Raw genomic sequence first — 18,019 nt, forward strand, 5'->3', positions numbered from 1 at the left:
GTCACACATAGCGATGTGTGCTGCCGCAGGAACGACGAACTACATCGTTGCTGCTGCAGTAACGATAATCGAGAATGGACCCCCATGTCACGATGAGCGATTTTGCACGTTTTTGCAACGATGCAAAATCGCTCATCGGTGTCACACGCAGCAACATCGCTAATGTGGCCGGATGTGCGTCACCAATTCCGTGACCCCAACGACTCCGCATTAGCGATGTCGCAGCGTGTAAAGCCCCCTTTAGAATGATATTGCTCAGGGGAGTGGCTACCTCTTGTTACTAAAGTAGCATTTCCTTGGTATTTGTGTAAATGAGGAATAAAAAAACCCTCTCTTACACATGACCACATGGTGAAAGGGATGTTTTAATTTGCTGATGTGAATCCATGAGAAACAAATCCAAAGTAAATCTCATTTTAAATTACATTAAAGGGAGTCTCTTATTTTCCTACATTGGTAAAACAAGCAACTTTACAATTTACCTCTAAATTAAAGGGGTTTTCCCACAAACAACATTCATTTTATAGTTGATTTTAATCAATAGATCTTATAATAATATAGAATTGGATGTATATAAAAAAAATGTTACTGTGCTGAGATAATGTTATATCTGCCCCTGCTGTGTACTGTGTAATGGCCGTGTCTGACTGTACAGGTCTGATCATACCACAGCTCCTGGGCAGGGGAGGTAGTAATACAAGTATACAGATATTACAGCACAGGATCACAAATTATTCGTTATATATTTTTTAAAAACAGGCAGGGAAATGCTTCACATCACAAAAAGAATCAGCTATGATCCTGTGCTGTAATGTCTGTATACTTTTTTGGAGCTGTTGTATGACCAGACCATGTCCCTGTACGGTCAGACACGGCCATTACACAGCACATAGCAGGGTCATAACATCTCAGCACAGGAACTTTTTTTTTTTTTAAACACATCCAATTGTATAAATTATTAATTATTCTAAGATCTATTGATTAAAAATAACTTTGAAATTAACTTTGTTTGAGGGAAAACCCCTTTAATATTTTCCCCCTTGTTCTTAACATTGAAGGGATTTTTAATTTTTATACTTTTTAGCTCGTTGCATAGGTTATCAGCCACTTCTGCAGTCTATCAGCAATGCTTGTCTCCTAGCAAGCTTTGTGCTTCAGGCCATGTGCGCACTAGAAAATGGAATTTTCTTAAGTAAATTCCGGATCTCTGCAAGAATCCCGCACCCGCGGCAGAAATTCACACGCAAATTCCGCATGCGGTTTTACAGTGGGATTTTGCGGATTTGCCACGAAATTTCTGCGATTTTTCCGCAGGTTGGTCCCTGCGGGTTTTTACCAATAATTAATGGTAAAAGCACAGGGACCTGCAGAAAAGAAATTACATACACATTAATTCCGCAGCGGAAATTCCGCGGGTAAATCCCCAGGTATAAAAAAAAACGCAGCGTGCGCACAGCATTTTTTTATACCCATAGGTTTTGCTGGGGAATGATTGCAGAAATGTTAGACACATTTTCCGGAGCAAATCCACTGTAAAATCCGCAGTAAATCCGCAGCGTGCGCACATAGCCTTAGAAGCGCTTTATTATCCTGCCTCTGCTTGCAGAATGGAAGAGTGCAGAGTTCAGGATCGCCTTGTGACAATTCTGCCTGCCCAAACCATCAATCATCAGGAGCACATCACTCCCTGGGAAGCAGGAAGCCGGGAGGCTGGGGATCGGTGCGCTCCTGAAGATAGAACTTGGGGCAAACCATTACGTTTAGGAAAATACAGCACCTGAGTTTTGCCGGTCCGCATCTGGTATTCAGCTGAAAAGTAAATTCAAGGGAGGAATTATAAGGAGCGTCCGGCCAGTGAGCATAGTTAAGAATATGTTTAGCAATGGTGACTTTCAGACCATCTTTTCCAAATGTCCTTTTCACTTGAATGCTAGGCACAGTATACAGTCTCTAATCGTAGGTCCCGGGAGTAGCGAAGCGTGAGGCGGGGTTCAGTACTGCAATACTTTGAGGGTATCTCATAGAAGTGACAGAAGTTCTGCATAACAGTTTATATAAGGGAGCAGATCTTAAACATATGTAGGATAACACTTTTAGAATCATGTAAAGAACCAGTGGTATTATTATAGGCAGTATTCTCAGATAGATATGGAAGTTTCCCATTATCCAACACAATTTTCCTCTTACTTCTAATGGGATGTCAAACCAAATTAAAAAAAAAGTGTTTCTGCATTATGAGTATTTCATTGGGGCTATAGAGTCCCCTATGGGCTGTACAACCCTGGGAAGAGGTCCTGTCATAGATGTAGAAATATCATTATTCTTCTCCTCGGAGAGGTGCATGATCAGACTAGACTAGCAGTACATAATGCTCATTCCTAAGATTATTGTCACTTTTATAGAAATTGCTTTGTAATCACCAAGAAAAATGATATTAATAATAATAAACCAAACATCTCATCTATGAAAAATTCAGAATATTAATGTAGCATAGTGTAAAATTTAATTTTCCATTTCTTCAATATTTGATCATGGCGGATCTTACTCTTGACAACTCCTCTAATCAGATATTAGAATGGGAAGCATTACATAACCTTCATTATTTACCAGGTACAAAGCCTTCATTTTAGTAGCGGTTGTGCCAGATATTACTGCTTTCTTTCACAGAAGTGAATAGGGCTGACCGGAAGTACTGAGAACAGCTGCTACTAAAGTATAAAGTTAAGTGTTAAGAACTAGAAAATATCTCATTCGTTTTATTGAACCAGAAAGATTTTTTAAATTGAATATGTCAGTAGGATCAACCCTCCTAAGCCGTCTTTATGGGCGTGTAGGTCATAGGAAGTTGAATAAAGTGATACCTTGGTATCTGCGACCCGAGTACTTAATACAGAGAAATCCAGGTTATTCTTATATGTAAATGAGCTGTTAAGATCTATGGGCCCGACATAGATCTTGTGAGATTCTACCTCCAGAGCTTATATTAAATAAAAGGGTGTGTTACCAGTGTGAGACATGTAATGACTGACAGTCTGCTCCTATAATCTGTCACAGGTGACAGACAGTCATTTGGTTTCTGGCAATAGAAGGTCACAGCGTTTGGCTGTGCAAAATGTTCCCTGACTTTCTATTGTTCCTGCTGTTAGTATTCATTGCACTAGGTAGCTTTCCTGCTGGGTTTTCATCTCTTCCCCTTTAAGACCCAGGGGATCGCTCCTTCTGTCCAGTTGCTGATTATCAGAATTCCCCTTGTGCTTAAATACTCCCACCTTCCCTGGACTTGTGCTGCTGATATTATTCAGTTCATTCAGCTCTGTTTGCAAGCAGGTGGCTTGTACTCATCTGTGGTATCGTTGCTGTAACTTTGCTGAACTTCTACCCGAGTCATCTCTGGATAAGTAGTTCATGCGCTTTCCTCTGTGTGTCCTCCCTATGTCTTCTTTAGCGTTTAGTGGGGTTAACGAAGAGCTTATTCCACTCGTTCCCTATTTAGGGTTAAGCACTAGGGATAACTAGAGTCAGGTATCCGGCTCGGCACATAGGTGCCGAACTTATCTAGGGTGGTGAGGGACCCCAGGGACCAGCAGTAGGTTTGGTTAGGGGTCACCATCTCCCCTTTTGTAGACACATGGTTTCTCTTCCCTTTTGCCTTTCGCGTGGTACTTCCATGTACCTAGCGTGACATAATCACACACAGCTTTGCAGTGAGATCAGAACCAACAGCTCATTTACATATAAAAAAACAGATTCCCCTGGAATAAAAACATTGGATCGTACATATTGGTATCACTTTATTCAGCTTCCTATGACCTACATGCCCATATGGATGACTTTGGTGGGTTGATCCTACTGACATATTCCTTTAATGTCCATTTGATCAAACATCTGAAAGGTTTTTTTGTCTTTTTTTTTAAGTTTTGACATCCAGTTAACATGTGGAGACTCAGAGGATCCTCTAGCTGATGTGGCCATAGAGATGAAAGCAGAATTCACTGATAAGCAGCTGCTGAGGAACGCCTGTGTGTCTGGGGAGTGGGGAGAAGAGGAATCTGCAATCCCTTATTTTCCATTTATTGCTGACCAGCCATTCAGGGTAAGTGATAACACAGTGTAAGACTGGTGCAAGTTTTTTTACGTTCTGTTAGGCTATGTGCGCACGGTACGTTTTTCGCGGCGTTTTTGTGCGTTTTTTCGGGTGCGTTTTTGGTCTTAACACTGCATGACTTTACTTCCCCAGCAAAGTCTAAGAGTTTTCATTTTTGCTGTGTGCACAGTGCAGTTTTGTTTTAGGTGTGTTTTTGTGGTGACCACAAAAATGCAACATGTCAATTAGGCTAGGGCCCCACTTTGCGTTCTCCTACTTGCAGTTCTAAACGCACGTTTTGTGCTTAATTGATTTGACCAAAGTTGCCTTTTTCAGAAATTTAGCGCTGAAAACGCATGCGTATTTACCGCGTTTTAGATGCGTTTTCAGCGCTTTTTACCTGCTTTTCCACCTGCGTTTTGATAGATGCGTTTTGAACATCATGACACTGCTAAATAAAGTTTAAATAGTCAAACTCAATGAAAAAATTGGAAAAAAAGAAACAAATCTATATTTTTGTAAAAAACTAATGAAAATAGAATAATTTAATGAAATTATAGCGGTAAGGTAATATGATATTTAATGGAAAAATAGCCATAATTTATTAAAATTCTTATTTTTAATTGTCGGACTGTGTGTATGTAAAGGGACATATGAAATCAATATTTTGAAGTCCAAAACGCATGTTTTCTGCACTGGAAAAGCAGGTAAAAATTTGCTAGAATCTTGATTTTTGCCATTTCTCATAGACTTCAATGTTAGCAAAACGCACCCAAAATGGCAAAAACAATTGCTTCTTTGAATGCATGGTTTTTGCCACAAAATATGCAAATTAAACGCAGCGTTTTAAAACGCAAAGTGGGGTCAGAAATTGCACAATTTCCATGGGATAACATGGAAAAACAAAACGCAAGCCATTTGGCCATAAAACGCTGCTGCTCAAAACGCTGCAAAAACGCAAAGTGGGGCCCTAGCCTTATTTCTGCGTTTTTGCAAGCGGTTTTCACGCATGCAATGAATTGGAAAAAACGCGGCAAAAAAAACAGGGTAAGACGCGCAAAAAGGCATGCGTTTTTTTTATGCGTATTTTACTGCGGGTGCGTTTTTTAGCAGCCAAAAACACTGCATATTTGTGATCACAAAAGAATTGTAAAGCGCTGCAGAATATTTTGGTGCTATAGAAATAAAGATTATTATTATTATTATTATAAGGCAACGTGCGCACATAGCCTAAAACTGGTACAGTTAAACAGAACACTTAATGAACGATCTTCCCCATATAGTTTTTCGTCAACCCAACCAGTTAACTCCATTTTAACCTATGATGATATACATTTTCATAAGATAGTATGAAACTGGCTCAGGAGCTGAGCCTGACCCACATCATGCCGGTTGTGTTACATGCTCCGATCACTGCAGTTTAATCATTTTAATTCCACTGTCAATATCTGACATGATTGTAGGAAACCAATTGCTTGCCATGGCACCCGGGAGTCTGCTGAAGGTCCCCAAATGGTCCTCCAGTAAAGCTCAGCCACAGGATGAGCTTCATAAGGGAACAGCATCTTCTACACATACTGCAATACTGTAACATTGCATTATATAGTATATGTGATCAAGCAATTGTAGGGGGACTAAAAAATAAAGTAGAAATAAAGAAAAAAAAATGTTTAAAAAATCTATATGAAACTTTAAATCACCCCTCTTCCCTCCCACTTAAAAAATAAAGACGTTTTTTTTTAAAAAAAAAAATATATACATATATATATATATATGTTTTCAATAATGTTTTATTACATGAAGAAGGTATATTTAACAATATTCATGAATTATGAATTGGCTTCAAACTTTCAATACATATAACTCATATAGTATAAATGCTTATAATTTTTTTTATATGAGGGAAAAGGAAAAGATGGGAGGGATGAGAGGGGTAGGAATATTTTATTAGGGGAGAAACCAGGGGAAGAATAAGGTAAGTGAGTAATAGGGAAGGAGGTTGGGGAAACATTATTAAACCATATGTTAAATGCCAGAAATAATTATTGTAAAGTTTCCCATTTATTTGTGTAAATAAAAACATCTGCTTAGGTCTCAAAAAGCTAAAACTCACACAGCTCCATCAGAGAAATAGAAAAGTTACGGGTCTCAGAAAGTGGCAACAAACAAACACACTTTTTATTTTTCTTACAGATTTCTGATTTTATTTTTATTTTTTGACACTAAGGTAATTAAAAAAACTGGACAAGTTTGGTATTGCTGTAATGATACTGACCTGGAGATTATTATTTAATTTTTACCAATCACGATGGAAACAAAAAATCAGAATTGCATTTTTTTGGGTAAATTTCACAGTGCTCAGATTTTTTCTCAACCGCTTTCCATTACATTGTCACTTAAGCTCTATTTCCCGGCTGGCATTGCCGCCTCCTGCTTGACTGATGACTTCTTTGCTTGAAGTTACACAGCACAGAGGCTGTGGCAACACTGGGTGAGCAATAGAGCTGGAGTGACGCAGCCTTCAGATCTACCATAGTCCTTTTTCCTCATTTACATATAAATTCTAATGCTGATTTCTCAGTAACACAAAAACGGACTGGCCATGTAGAGATATTGCTGGATTTGTCTTTCAAAGATCTATCTTTGCATATAAATAATTTGGGCTGTGGAGTTTTGCTGACATATTCCATTTAAGGGGTTAAAGAGCCTCAAGTGACTTGTATTTAAATTAGGGAGGGATCGAGAGCTCACCCAGTGATGTGTCCATGGATGCAGGGGTCAGCTGGTGCAGCTCAGCATAATGAAGACAAGACGAAAAGAACCAGCACTGACTTTCCAGTGAAAAAAGACTTATTTCACCGGAAGGAAGGGGGGGGGGTCTTTTCGTCTTGACTTGTATTTAGTTGATTGGTGCTCTTTAAGGTTAAGTTCCCACGCTGAGTTTTTGGTGAGTTTCTGATGCTGTATATTTTTGCTATGCAAACTGCACAGTATCTTACAGTTGAATATGAATATATTATATTGAGTTTGAATATATTATTATTATTATTAATAATAATAATAAAGTTTTATCAAAGCCAAATACTAGGAAGTATCAAAAACAAAGCTGCTTTATTTAAAACATGACATAACATAGACAAAGGACGTTGCGTCAAAAATGCACTATTAACACAAGTAACCTAATTTAGCTAATAGGTGCACAAATAAAAGCTTACCTGTTAGATAAAAATTAATCGGTGCAAAGTAACCCTACTGCCCAAAAATCGTTCTGACTAATTGAGCCATAAATGTGAAAGGAGAGGGAAAAAAAACCCCAAACTTTAAGTTCAATGTTAAAGGAAATCTGTCACCAGGTTTTTTTTGCTCCCCCATCTGAGAGCAGCATAATGTAGAGAAAGAGAGCCTGATTCCAGCGATTTGTTGCTTACTGAGCTGTTTGCTGTCATTTTGATAAAATCACTGTTTTCTCTGCTGCAGGTCTAGCCGTTATACGGAGCTCATGGATATGCTGGACTACCTGCAGCACGTCAAGTAGTCCTCTAATGATAATCTACTGCTGACTAACAGTGATGTTATCAAAACAACAAAGTGACATCTCTGGAATCGGGGTCTCCGCCCCAACGTTATGCTGCGCTCTGATTAGATGGAAAAAACTGGACAGATTCTCTTTAATTGATAAGTGTCCCTGGAATACTTGTGAGGATTGTTTTGTCACTTAGCTCTTTCCAAGATAAATGCATTATTCCAGTGAATTACTTCCCACCATTTATAAATAGGCGGAATATCACAGATGCAAATAGCTTCTTCAGACAATTTAATTGCCGGAGGCTCAGTCTCACTTCTGTTACAGAGCAGCTGAGTGAATCTACCTGTGCGGGCTGCTGTAATTAGCAAAGCTTTCCTTATTACAGAATATCATAAGATTTATAAGAAATTAAAGGAAGCTGTCATGGAAAAAGATATCTGATCTGCAGGCAGGACGTTACAGAGCAGGAGGAGCTGATCAGAATGATGTACGTTTTTGTAACAAAAGTGACAGTAAGGGTCCCGTTGCACGTTGCAACGCACAAGCGATCCGACCTGGCAGGGATCGCTGGAACGTCGCTACATGGTCACTGGTGAGCTGTCAGTCAAGCAGATCTTCACAGCGATCAGAGATCAGCCACCAGCGACCCGCGTAACGACGGCTCCCTGCTGGCTACCGGAGGAATATCCTGTAATGCCAGGCCTGGATTCAGTTACGTACTTTGCACTCCGGAGCTCTCAGCTGCAGCCTGGTCTGATCTCAGAGTTTTCAGGACTGCACCGAGAGCGCCGAGTGATTAATTACAGGGATTGCAGTTCAGTTCATGACAGCTGTAGACAGGCCGGGCTGCAATCCGGAGTTCAGGTAAGAGCACCGGAGATCAGCCCGGCATGTCTTCAGCTGTCATGAACTGAACCGCAATCGCCGGGGAATCAATCACTCGGTGCTGTATAGGCTGCACTCTGGAGCTCAGGTGAGAGCCCCGGAGCACAATGCAGGTAACTGAATTCAGGCCTGGTATTACAGGAGATTCCTCTGGTAGCCAGTCCGACGCTGGGTGCTCGTTGGTCTCCCGCCGTCAAACACGCCGATGCATGCTGCACAGCGGGAGACCAACGAGCAATAAATGGTCCTTATCGTTTTGTCACGATCAGCGACCTTGCAGTAGGGGCCTGCTCGCAGCTGCTTTTCACACACAGCGAGATCGCTAGCGAGGTCGCTGATACGTCACAAAACCTGTGACGTTTCAGCGATCTCACTAGCGATCTCGCTGTGCATGACGGGGGATTAAAACTTGCATTTTATTCATTGAAATCCCTTGTGTACATATGCATATGAGTCCAGTGGACAGTGCTATTCAGTGATGCAGAGATAGCTATCAATCACTAGTAGGACCGCCCACTGGACTCATACAACATATAAACAGCAGGGATTTCAATGAATAAAATACAAGTTATTCTACATTTTTTCCAACAAACCTATAGTCATGGCCGAAAGTGTTGGCACCTTTGAAATTGTTCCAGAAAATGAAGTATTTCTCCAAGAAAACTATTGCAATTATACTTTTTGTTATAGACATGTTTATTTCTTTTGTTTCTATTGAGAGGGAAAAGAGGTAAATTGGACATAATTTTACAAAAAAAAACACAAAAATGAGCCAGACAAAATTGTAGGCACCTTCAGCTTAATATTTGGTTGCACAAACTTTGGAATAAATATCTACAATCAATCGCTTCCTATAAATATCATCAAGCTTCTTACACCTCTCACCTGTCATTTTGGACTCTACTTTTGCAACCTGCTCTAGGTCTCCCATATTTGAAGGCGTCTTCTCTCAACAGCAATTTTAAGATTTCTCCATATGTGTCAGTGGGACCTAGGGTAGGATTCCACTTGCGCGAGACTTGAGCATATATTGCATCGCATCTCCCGGAATGGCCTGCCTCTCTCCCAACAGGAGCAGGTCAGCTGCATCTATTTCTATGCAGCTGAGAAGCTCCCGTCGGGAAAGAGGCAGGCCATTCCGGGAGATGCGATGCAAGATATGCTGGAGTCTCTCGCACGTGGAATCCTACCCATAGGTCGGTGTCACACTTGCGAGTGCCTTGCATGTATCTCACGTGAGTCTCGCGTTGCATCACCCGTGATGGCCACACACTCTCCGGACAGGAGCGTCTCCGCTGCATAAAGATGCAAGCAACCGACCCGCTCCTGTGAGGAGAGTGTGAGTCTATGCCGGGTGATGCAACACGAGACTCACGTGAGATACACACAAGGCACTCGCAAGTGTGACAATGGCCTTAGACCCAGACTCATTGCTGCCACTTCAGAACTCTCCAGTGCTTTCTTTCTATCCATTTCTGGGGACTTCTTGACTTGTCTGGGGTCATTGTTCTGATGAAAGACCCATGACCTAGGACACAAACCCAGCTTTCTGACACTGGGCTCTACATGGTGACCCAAAATCTTTTGGTAATCTTCAGCATATATTACACAGCACCAAAGTGTGGAAATATTAACTAGAGTTAATAGCTTAATTAAAAACAAAGACATTAAAAAATAAACAGATTTCAAGTATGATATATCAACTTTTATTTTATTTTTTTTAACCCTTACAGTAAACGCTGTAAAGAAAATGGAAATGTCAGACTTGCCAATTTTTGGTTGCTGCACCTGTCCCCAAAAATACAATAAAAAGCGATCAACACATCTTATGTACACCAATCTAAAATAGAGGCGACCAACACTGCTGAATACTCACACCCCAAATGACATGACGGTGAACTCTCAGTGAAGCCAGATTCAATCCGGTGCTGCTCAACCAGAGACAAGCCAGCAATCAGTCCAGGAGAGAGAAAAATGAAATGGTGGCACTCACCGATGGTGATAAATCTTTATTTCTTCACACAGTAAAATAAGCGGGTGGGTAGGTGCAAGTCACGAATGGACAGTGGCCGTTTTGCGCGAGGCTGCGCTTCTACAGAACCTATAGAGGCGCAGCCTCTTGCGAAACAGCCGTTGTCCGTATGTGACTTGCACCTATCCACCCGCTTATTTTACTGTGTGAAGAAATAAAGATTTATCACCACCGGTGAGTGCCACCATTTCATTTTTCTCTCTCCTGGACATCTTATGTACACCCAAATAGTATAAATACAAAAAGCCCTTAGACAGCTTTGTCAATACGAAAAAAATGGGCCTTAGATAATGGTGACAGAATCTATATTTTTTTTTAAATATATTTTTTCACCACCAAAATAAAACAAAAGCTTTACTAGTTAGGGTCCCATCACACGTAGCGACGCATCAATGATCCCACCAGCAATCTGACCTAGCAGGGATCGTTGGTCCGTCGCTACATGGTCGCTGGTGAGCTGTCAACCAGGCAGATCTCACCAGCGACCAGCCACCAGCGACTTGTGTAACGATGCTGCGCTTAGTAACCAGGGTAAATATCGGGTAACTAAGCAAAGCGCTCTGCTTGGTTACCCGATATTTACCCTGGTTACCAGCATACACTGCTTTCAGGCTGCCAGCGCTGGCTCCCTGTATACGTAGCTAGGGTACACATCGGATTTCTAAGCAAAGCGCTTTGCTTAGTTACCCGATATTTACCCTGGCTACGTGTGCAGGGAGCCAGCACTGGCAGCCTGTAAGCGGTGTACGCTGATAACCAGGGTAAATATCGGGTAACAAAGCAAAGCGCTTTGCTTAGTTACCCGACATTTACCCTGCTTACCAGCATATGCTGCTTACACAAGTCGGTGCTTGTTGGTCTCCCGCAGTCAAACACGCCGATGTGTGCTGCACAGCGGGAGACCAACGAGCAAAAAAAGGTCCTGATCGCTTTGTAACGATCAGCGACCTCACAGCAGGGGCCCGCTCGCTGCTACATGTCACACACAGCGACATTGCTGGCGAGGTCGCTGATACGTCACAAAATCTATGACGTTTCAGCGATCTCACTAGCGATATCGCTATGTGTGACGGGGGCTTTATTGTACTGACTTGACTAATATTTTTGTCAAGTCATTGTTTCTAAAAATAAACCCTAAAAAACATTGCGGGGTTTTTATCACCATAGTTGGAACGTTTTTCCTCCATTTTAGTACATTATGTGGTAAAGTTATCTGTGTCATGCAAAACTACAACTCTTCCCATCAAAAAATGAGCCCCCCATAGGTCTATGTAGATGGCAAAAAAAAATAGTATATCTTAGTGGAAAAAAGTGAGTAAAAGCTGAATGCGCAAAAAACCCTAAAAACTAAAAAACATCAGATGGGGAAGGGGTTATAGTCTTGTATGATGCCATCAGTTACTTAGCTTCATTACTATATTGCATCATCTATAACATTGAGGCCTCATTCAGACATCCGTGTTGCACGTACATATTGTATTCACTTTTTTCATAGATACAGCCGTTTCCCATTATAATCCATGAGGTTCTTCACATGTCTGTGTTTTTTTACGGGCTGTGTGTACGTGCAAAACACACACCGACATGTACATTTTTTTTTTCTGACAGCACAGATGAAAACTGCCAATATAAGACTATGGGTCTGTGAAAAACACGCTCAGCACACGGATGGAGTCCGTATTAAATCCATGTGCTGTACGTATTTAACATTGCAAAGTATAGGACAATCGTTGTAGTTTATTTCTTACTTTATCCGTCCGTGAAAAACAGGTGATGACACACTGATGGTAAAAAGGGACACACGGACCGTACACTGATTCAAAACACTGATGACACCGGTACCATTTTTTTACATACGTGTTTAAACACCGATGTGTTAATGAGGCCTTATGTAGAGGACATATAACGTGTGATGTAAGCTCCTTTACTGCGGATTTGCCAGAATTATCCGATTAGTGCTACTTAAAGACGGGAAAAGGGAGAAGTGAAAATAGAGGCAAAATATAAAAACAAATTCTAATCTGTCAGTCGTCATTTTTATACATTTTTTGTATTAATTTAAAAGGACCAATAAGGCCACTACCAAACATTAGCAGTGTACATTTACTTTCCCAATGCATACATTAAAAGCGTTTTTACTTTCAAAAAACATGGCCCCTAAGGCTTTTGTAGCACCCAGGGATATGGGGTACTCGGTTCCGGGCAGAGTCTCTATTGGGAGTGTCACGGTGGTGGCCGTTCCCGGTTCCATGCCCTCGGCCCTTTTTGTAATGGGGGATATTTACAGGGGATTTGTGAATAAAGTCACTTTTGACGCCACTTGCGGTGATGCAGCTAAGTGTAGGGCGACGCCGCTGCAGGTTTTTCTGGGGCTGATGGAATGTGCAGCTCTGATGACTTGGGCACTCCGCAAGTAGGTGTACTACCGCAGCAGGTGTATGGTGCAGTGGACGTCGGAAGAAGGCGTCCAGACAGGTATTCAGTGCAACTGGTTTACTCACTTTTCAGGTGTTAACTGGTTGCCCGAGGCCGTCTGGTTTCGCCTCCAGGGTCCCCTTCATCCCAGTGCCAGTCTGGTTCTCTGGTACCTTCTTCCCCTGCACCTGTCTCTGGTAAGTGGGTCCTTGTGGTATGGAACGCTGGGGGTCCCCGGTTTGTGGTTTGTCCACCTCTGTCCGCCTGACGGTAGCGTGAACCCTGTGGGGATGGAGTCTCTGGTCCTGTCACCGGCTCTCTCTTTGCTACTGAGTCTTTGGATTCTTTAGGGTCAGCAAGGTCCTTGGTGGTTCCCTTTGCTGTGCAGGTGTTAACAGGTCAGCTTAAAGCTCTTTCCTGTCCTAGGGTCCTGTACCCCATCGGTGCGTAGTTCCAGGAGTATTCTATCGTACTCCACCGGCAACCACCTCTCTTGGTACCAGGTCACCGTCAACCCGAATCAGGACGTTGCTCAGTCACACCTTCCACTTCCACTGTCAACTCACACACTCTGACTACTCTCCACAGTCTGCCCCTCCCACCTGGTCAACTAGTGGACTAGAGTGGCTCCACCTCTAGACGGCCATCCATGATCCCACCTTAGCTAGGTACCATTGTATGGGGGATTGATGGGGAAAACTGGGATTACCTGGGTTTTTGGTGTTACTGGCACTGGGTTCTGGGTCCCTAAGGGGGTAGGCCCTGCATCCTGGTGGGGATGCAGAACCTTGTAGCACCCTGATGGTCTCAGGGGCGCTACACTTTTATATAAAATTTCAAACACAGCCGGTACTTGTTTTCCCCAGGTCCAATGCCGACTCTCCACCGCTGATCCGACTTCTATGCACTTGCTTCTGCGGAGATGTCACAATACAATGCACATGATAGATCTGCAGCCAATCACTGAGATCAGCTGCTCTGCCGACATTGACGGCACCAGTTGCTGAATTTAGTGATTGGCTGTAGTCATGATATCACAGCTGCAGGCAATACAAAGAAAAAGGAGCAATGGCAGAGAAATGACACTGGACCACGTGGAAGCTAAATACCTGCTGTGTTTGTCATTTTAGATCTATAAAAGTGTTTAGAGCCATGTTTTCTTTTAAACTGGAAAACACCTCTAAACCATTCTTTTGATTTTTGATTCCCCCCCATTCACCTGCTGGAGGCTAATGACTGTATATCTCCATGTTTTTGTCTTTTTCCTTTATGGAATATTGCTGCAGACTGCACTTTTCTATATATTGGTATCCAGTATAAAACATGTATGCCACAGCATTGTCGGACTGGGATACTAATGGCCCACCAGTAACTTTCACTCTGGAGGCCCACTGTTGAGTTACTTGCATGTGTTCATGTGTTAAATGAATGATGAGATGCTGCCTTTGTCTGTACGTAGTGATATCAACTGTATTGTGCCAACTGCTGGTCATGTAAAAGAGATGTGGGGCCCACCGGGGAACCCACCTGTTTTCCTGTGGGCCAGTTCAAATCTATCCACAGAACAATGGGATCCTATAGGTGACGAATGCAAATGTGCCAAAGAGAGACTAGAATACTTACCCCCACCAATCTCCTGCCGCTCCTGTTCTATTGCCTATCGGATGCTTCTTGGTCACCAGCTAAGTTGGCTGAGCTTTTATATACTATGTGTTGTTCAGATGGACCAAGGAAGTATAGACCAGCAGGGACCAGGCACTACTGTATGTAATCTATAAAGGACATAATAGAAAATTATTTGAACTGTGTTTCCGCCTAAGTCATTTTAATTTGCACAGCGCCTCTTTTCATTAACTCGTGTATTTTTTTCTTGTAGGTAGAGATCCTCTGCGAGCATCCACGTTTCAGGCTATTTGTTGATGGACACCAGCTTTTTGACTTTTATCATCGCGTAGACCTTCTTTCTTCTATTGACACTGTTAAGATCAATGGAGATCTCCAGCTTACTAAACTTGGTTGAGGTCTTACAAAGAGTCTGATGTCATCAGTGGACTGAGAGCAGACAATCTGGCACATGTGAGGGGACCGGGTTCACTCCTTCTGCAGTGATTTTGCGGCCTCTCGACATGACCGCAGGACTATGGAGCCACCATTGGCCATTCTGTCTTTTTGTGCCACATCAGAAGTGGCTGCCTGTATATCAGATTTTATTGACTCATATTACTCTTTTCATAACACAGCAGCTCATTTTTGTTCATTATTTTAACTTTTTTTTTTTTTTACTTCTACTTGAAAATGGTGTTTTAGAAGTAATTTTTCATCTTCATAGTCACCCGTTCATAAAGCCAGTCAATAAAGGGAACATTGTCCTTGTGAATGTACACATGAATCTCACATTAGGGGGGAGGTTTTGCGGGGAAAAAAGAAGAATGTTACTAGTTTAAATTGAGAGCTACTGTACCCTTGTCCCCATGACAAGACTTCCTGGTTCTGTTGCCTCATTTTGAAGTCTTATAATAAGAACATTGATTCTTGATATTTGTCAAGAACCAGATTGATGAAATTCTTTACTTATGCTGCAAAAACAAATCTGGATTGTGTTTTCCGAGGCCCTATGTTAACACTGTGTCGTCAGACTGCTGATGAATTCCTGGTAGAGACCATGCTTGGATAGGATTACAGGCCATGAAGAATCACAAATATTGTACTATCGCCATGTATACACAGTAATGGTGCGGGACTCCTGAGCCAAACTCGACAGTCTCATATGTGCTTATGAGGCTGTTAAGACATATTGTTGTCCATACATGGACCATGAAAGACGGATGTGTAAAATTGGCCTTAGCCTTATGGCTCCTCCTTGCAAACATCTGCCTTCAGCGTAAGATTGCAATTTTTCCATTCTCCACTCAAAATCAAAAGGTTAAAGTTTCACTGCCGGCTTCCGCACCTTCATGACACTCCTCTTTTGGGTTAATGAAGGCTAAGATATGGGATGTTGTCTGACAGAATTGTTACATTGTAGAGATGGTATTTTCATGGGGGTTATCTGCAGGGTCTTAGTTCAACTTCTTAAAGGGATTGTTCAGGCATTGAAACCATTTGTTCTTTCTTCTAATACAGTGTTCTTAGTGAAAGAAGATCACTGAGCACCAACATCTTTTTATTGCGAGGAGACAACCAAATAACTCTGTATATTACAAATCGCCTGATTTGAAACCTTATTTCTCAACATATCGTTGTGGCCAATAATGAATATGGGTGAACCACCCCTTTAAATAGGACAACTCTTTTTAACCATGCTTTTATTATGCCAGTCAGGAAATTTGTAATGGGGATGGGGAAGAGCGGATGTAATAGCGCCGCTCACAGGCACTATTGGCAACACAAGGTATTTGAGAGAAACCTTGTTTCTCAACATAATATTGTTGTGGCCAATAATAAATATGAGTGAACCACTTCTTTAAGGTATCTGAATTTAATAGTGTTTTTTTTTTACTTCTGACTATCGTTTCATATCCAGATAAAGAGTTGTTGCAAGCAGCGCCTCCTGCTCCAGAGGACTCAGCATGACCCTCTATAACTTACCTGCCTATTCATTTGAATGGGCGCCATGTTATACTACTTCTCTCCAGCAGTGGCCGCTAGAAGAGAAATGTCCAGTTTTCTATAGCTTCCATTGCTGATCACAGCTGATTGCCAGAGGTTTTGAGTGGAACACATTTTCTTTTCTTAATGCAAATCCAAGGCCATCTTTGCATTTAAAGGCTTGTAAACTATTTCCTAGCATTTTCTCATCAGTACTTCATCACCATTATTACGTCTGACCCAGCATCATCCACTTGTTACACATTTGTTCCATTCACCTCATCCATATCATACACTTAAGAGTATATCTTACGATTTTCAGGGTAGTGGTGCTTCGTTACATTAAATTAAATGCAAAAAAATTAGCGTACATACAAATAAAGAAGGTCTTGTGTGAAAACATTGTTTCGGCACTGAAGTGAATTAGCATAGCACAATAATATATTTCTATATTGTCAGGGTATTTGCATAGAATGTAGATTGTTTGTTTGCACAGTATATTGTCTACACCGTTATGACGCTTCCTTTGTTGCTTGGTTATCCATTGTACGTAGCATTAGAACGGCAAGCAATATTTTCCCTTTTTTAGGATACAAGATCAGAACACATTGAATGTACACGTTTTCGATGATACAATCACCTTATCAAGCCGCGTCTCATGTACTGGAAATATTTATAGATATTTTGGATATACTTGACTAGCCATTCTGCTCAAAGAATGTGATTTTCATGCTTTCTAAATTTTTGTATTGACTCACGAGTATTCAGACGATGTTGCCATTTTTTGTAATTTGTTAAGATTTCTGACAGTGATTCCACAAAAAGTCTATTCTGAAAAATAAAATAGAGCTGAAAATGGGGATAAGGCACATAGAACATTTACTACGCATTGTCTCGATGGATACAAAACTGGATGCTTCGAAAGAGTTTGGTATATATTTTTTTTTAATTGTGGTGAGCGTGGTTATAAGTTTCCAGCTGCCCATATACATGAAATAATCAATAACCGTTCATTCAGTCTATACTTATTTCTCCCTGCTCTTACATAGATTTATTTTAATAGAGCAGAGGACAAGAAATTGCAGCCAGGCTCCATGGTCAGATCAACCAAGCGTCATTCTTTTCCCCCACAGATGCTTATAGAGAGAATCCCAACACTGTCGTGGGGATGGACAAACCAGATGTAAAACCAAAAATCCATAGATCCCAAAACAGGGTTGTACTTGCTCTAGACCTGACACTGATTTGTCCGTGCCTGATAGCAAAGATTTGTACCCTAAGATCATATAATGGCATCCACACTTGTTGACGGCTGACTTGCTATAAACCAAGTGTAACACAAAAAGCAATAAACATAATTGAAATGCACACAGGCAGAGGGTGAGACACAGGGCTTGGAACCTGCAAGTACAGAATGATGGAATACAAGAAACCATAAAAAATAACAAAATACGTGAAAAGCCTCCCAAACCTAACTAAAAAAAATAGG

General features: G+C 41.4%; 1 protein-coding gene across 1 annotated transcript in view; it reads left to right on the forward strand.

Moving 5' to 3' along the window:
• Positions 1-16,930, forward strand: part of LGALSL (galectin like) — a 52,659-nt gene extending 35,729 nt beyond the window's left edge. The window contains exons 4-5 of the mRNA XM_075339257.1: positions 3,916-4,093; positions 14,819-16,930. Coding sequence (XP_075195372.1) covers positions 3,916-4,093; positions 14,819-14,962 — 322 coding nt within the window. The 3' untranslated portion in view covers positions 14,963-16,930. The remainder of the gene's footprint in view (positions 1-3,915; positions 4,094-14,818) is intronic.
• Positions 16,931-18,019: the final 1,089 nt, after the last annotated feature.

The sequence above is a fragment of the Anomaloglossus baeobatrachus genome, chromosome 3 (assembly GCF_048569485.1).
Source record: "Anomaloglossus baeobatrachus isolate aAnoBae1 chromosome 3, aAnoBae1.hap1, whole genome shotgun sequence".
Lineage (NCBI taxonomy): Eukaryota > Metazoa > Chordata > Amphibia > Anura > Aromobatidae > Anomaloglossus > Anomaloglossus baeobatrachus.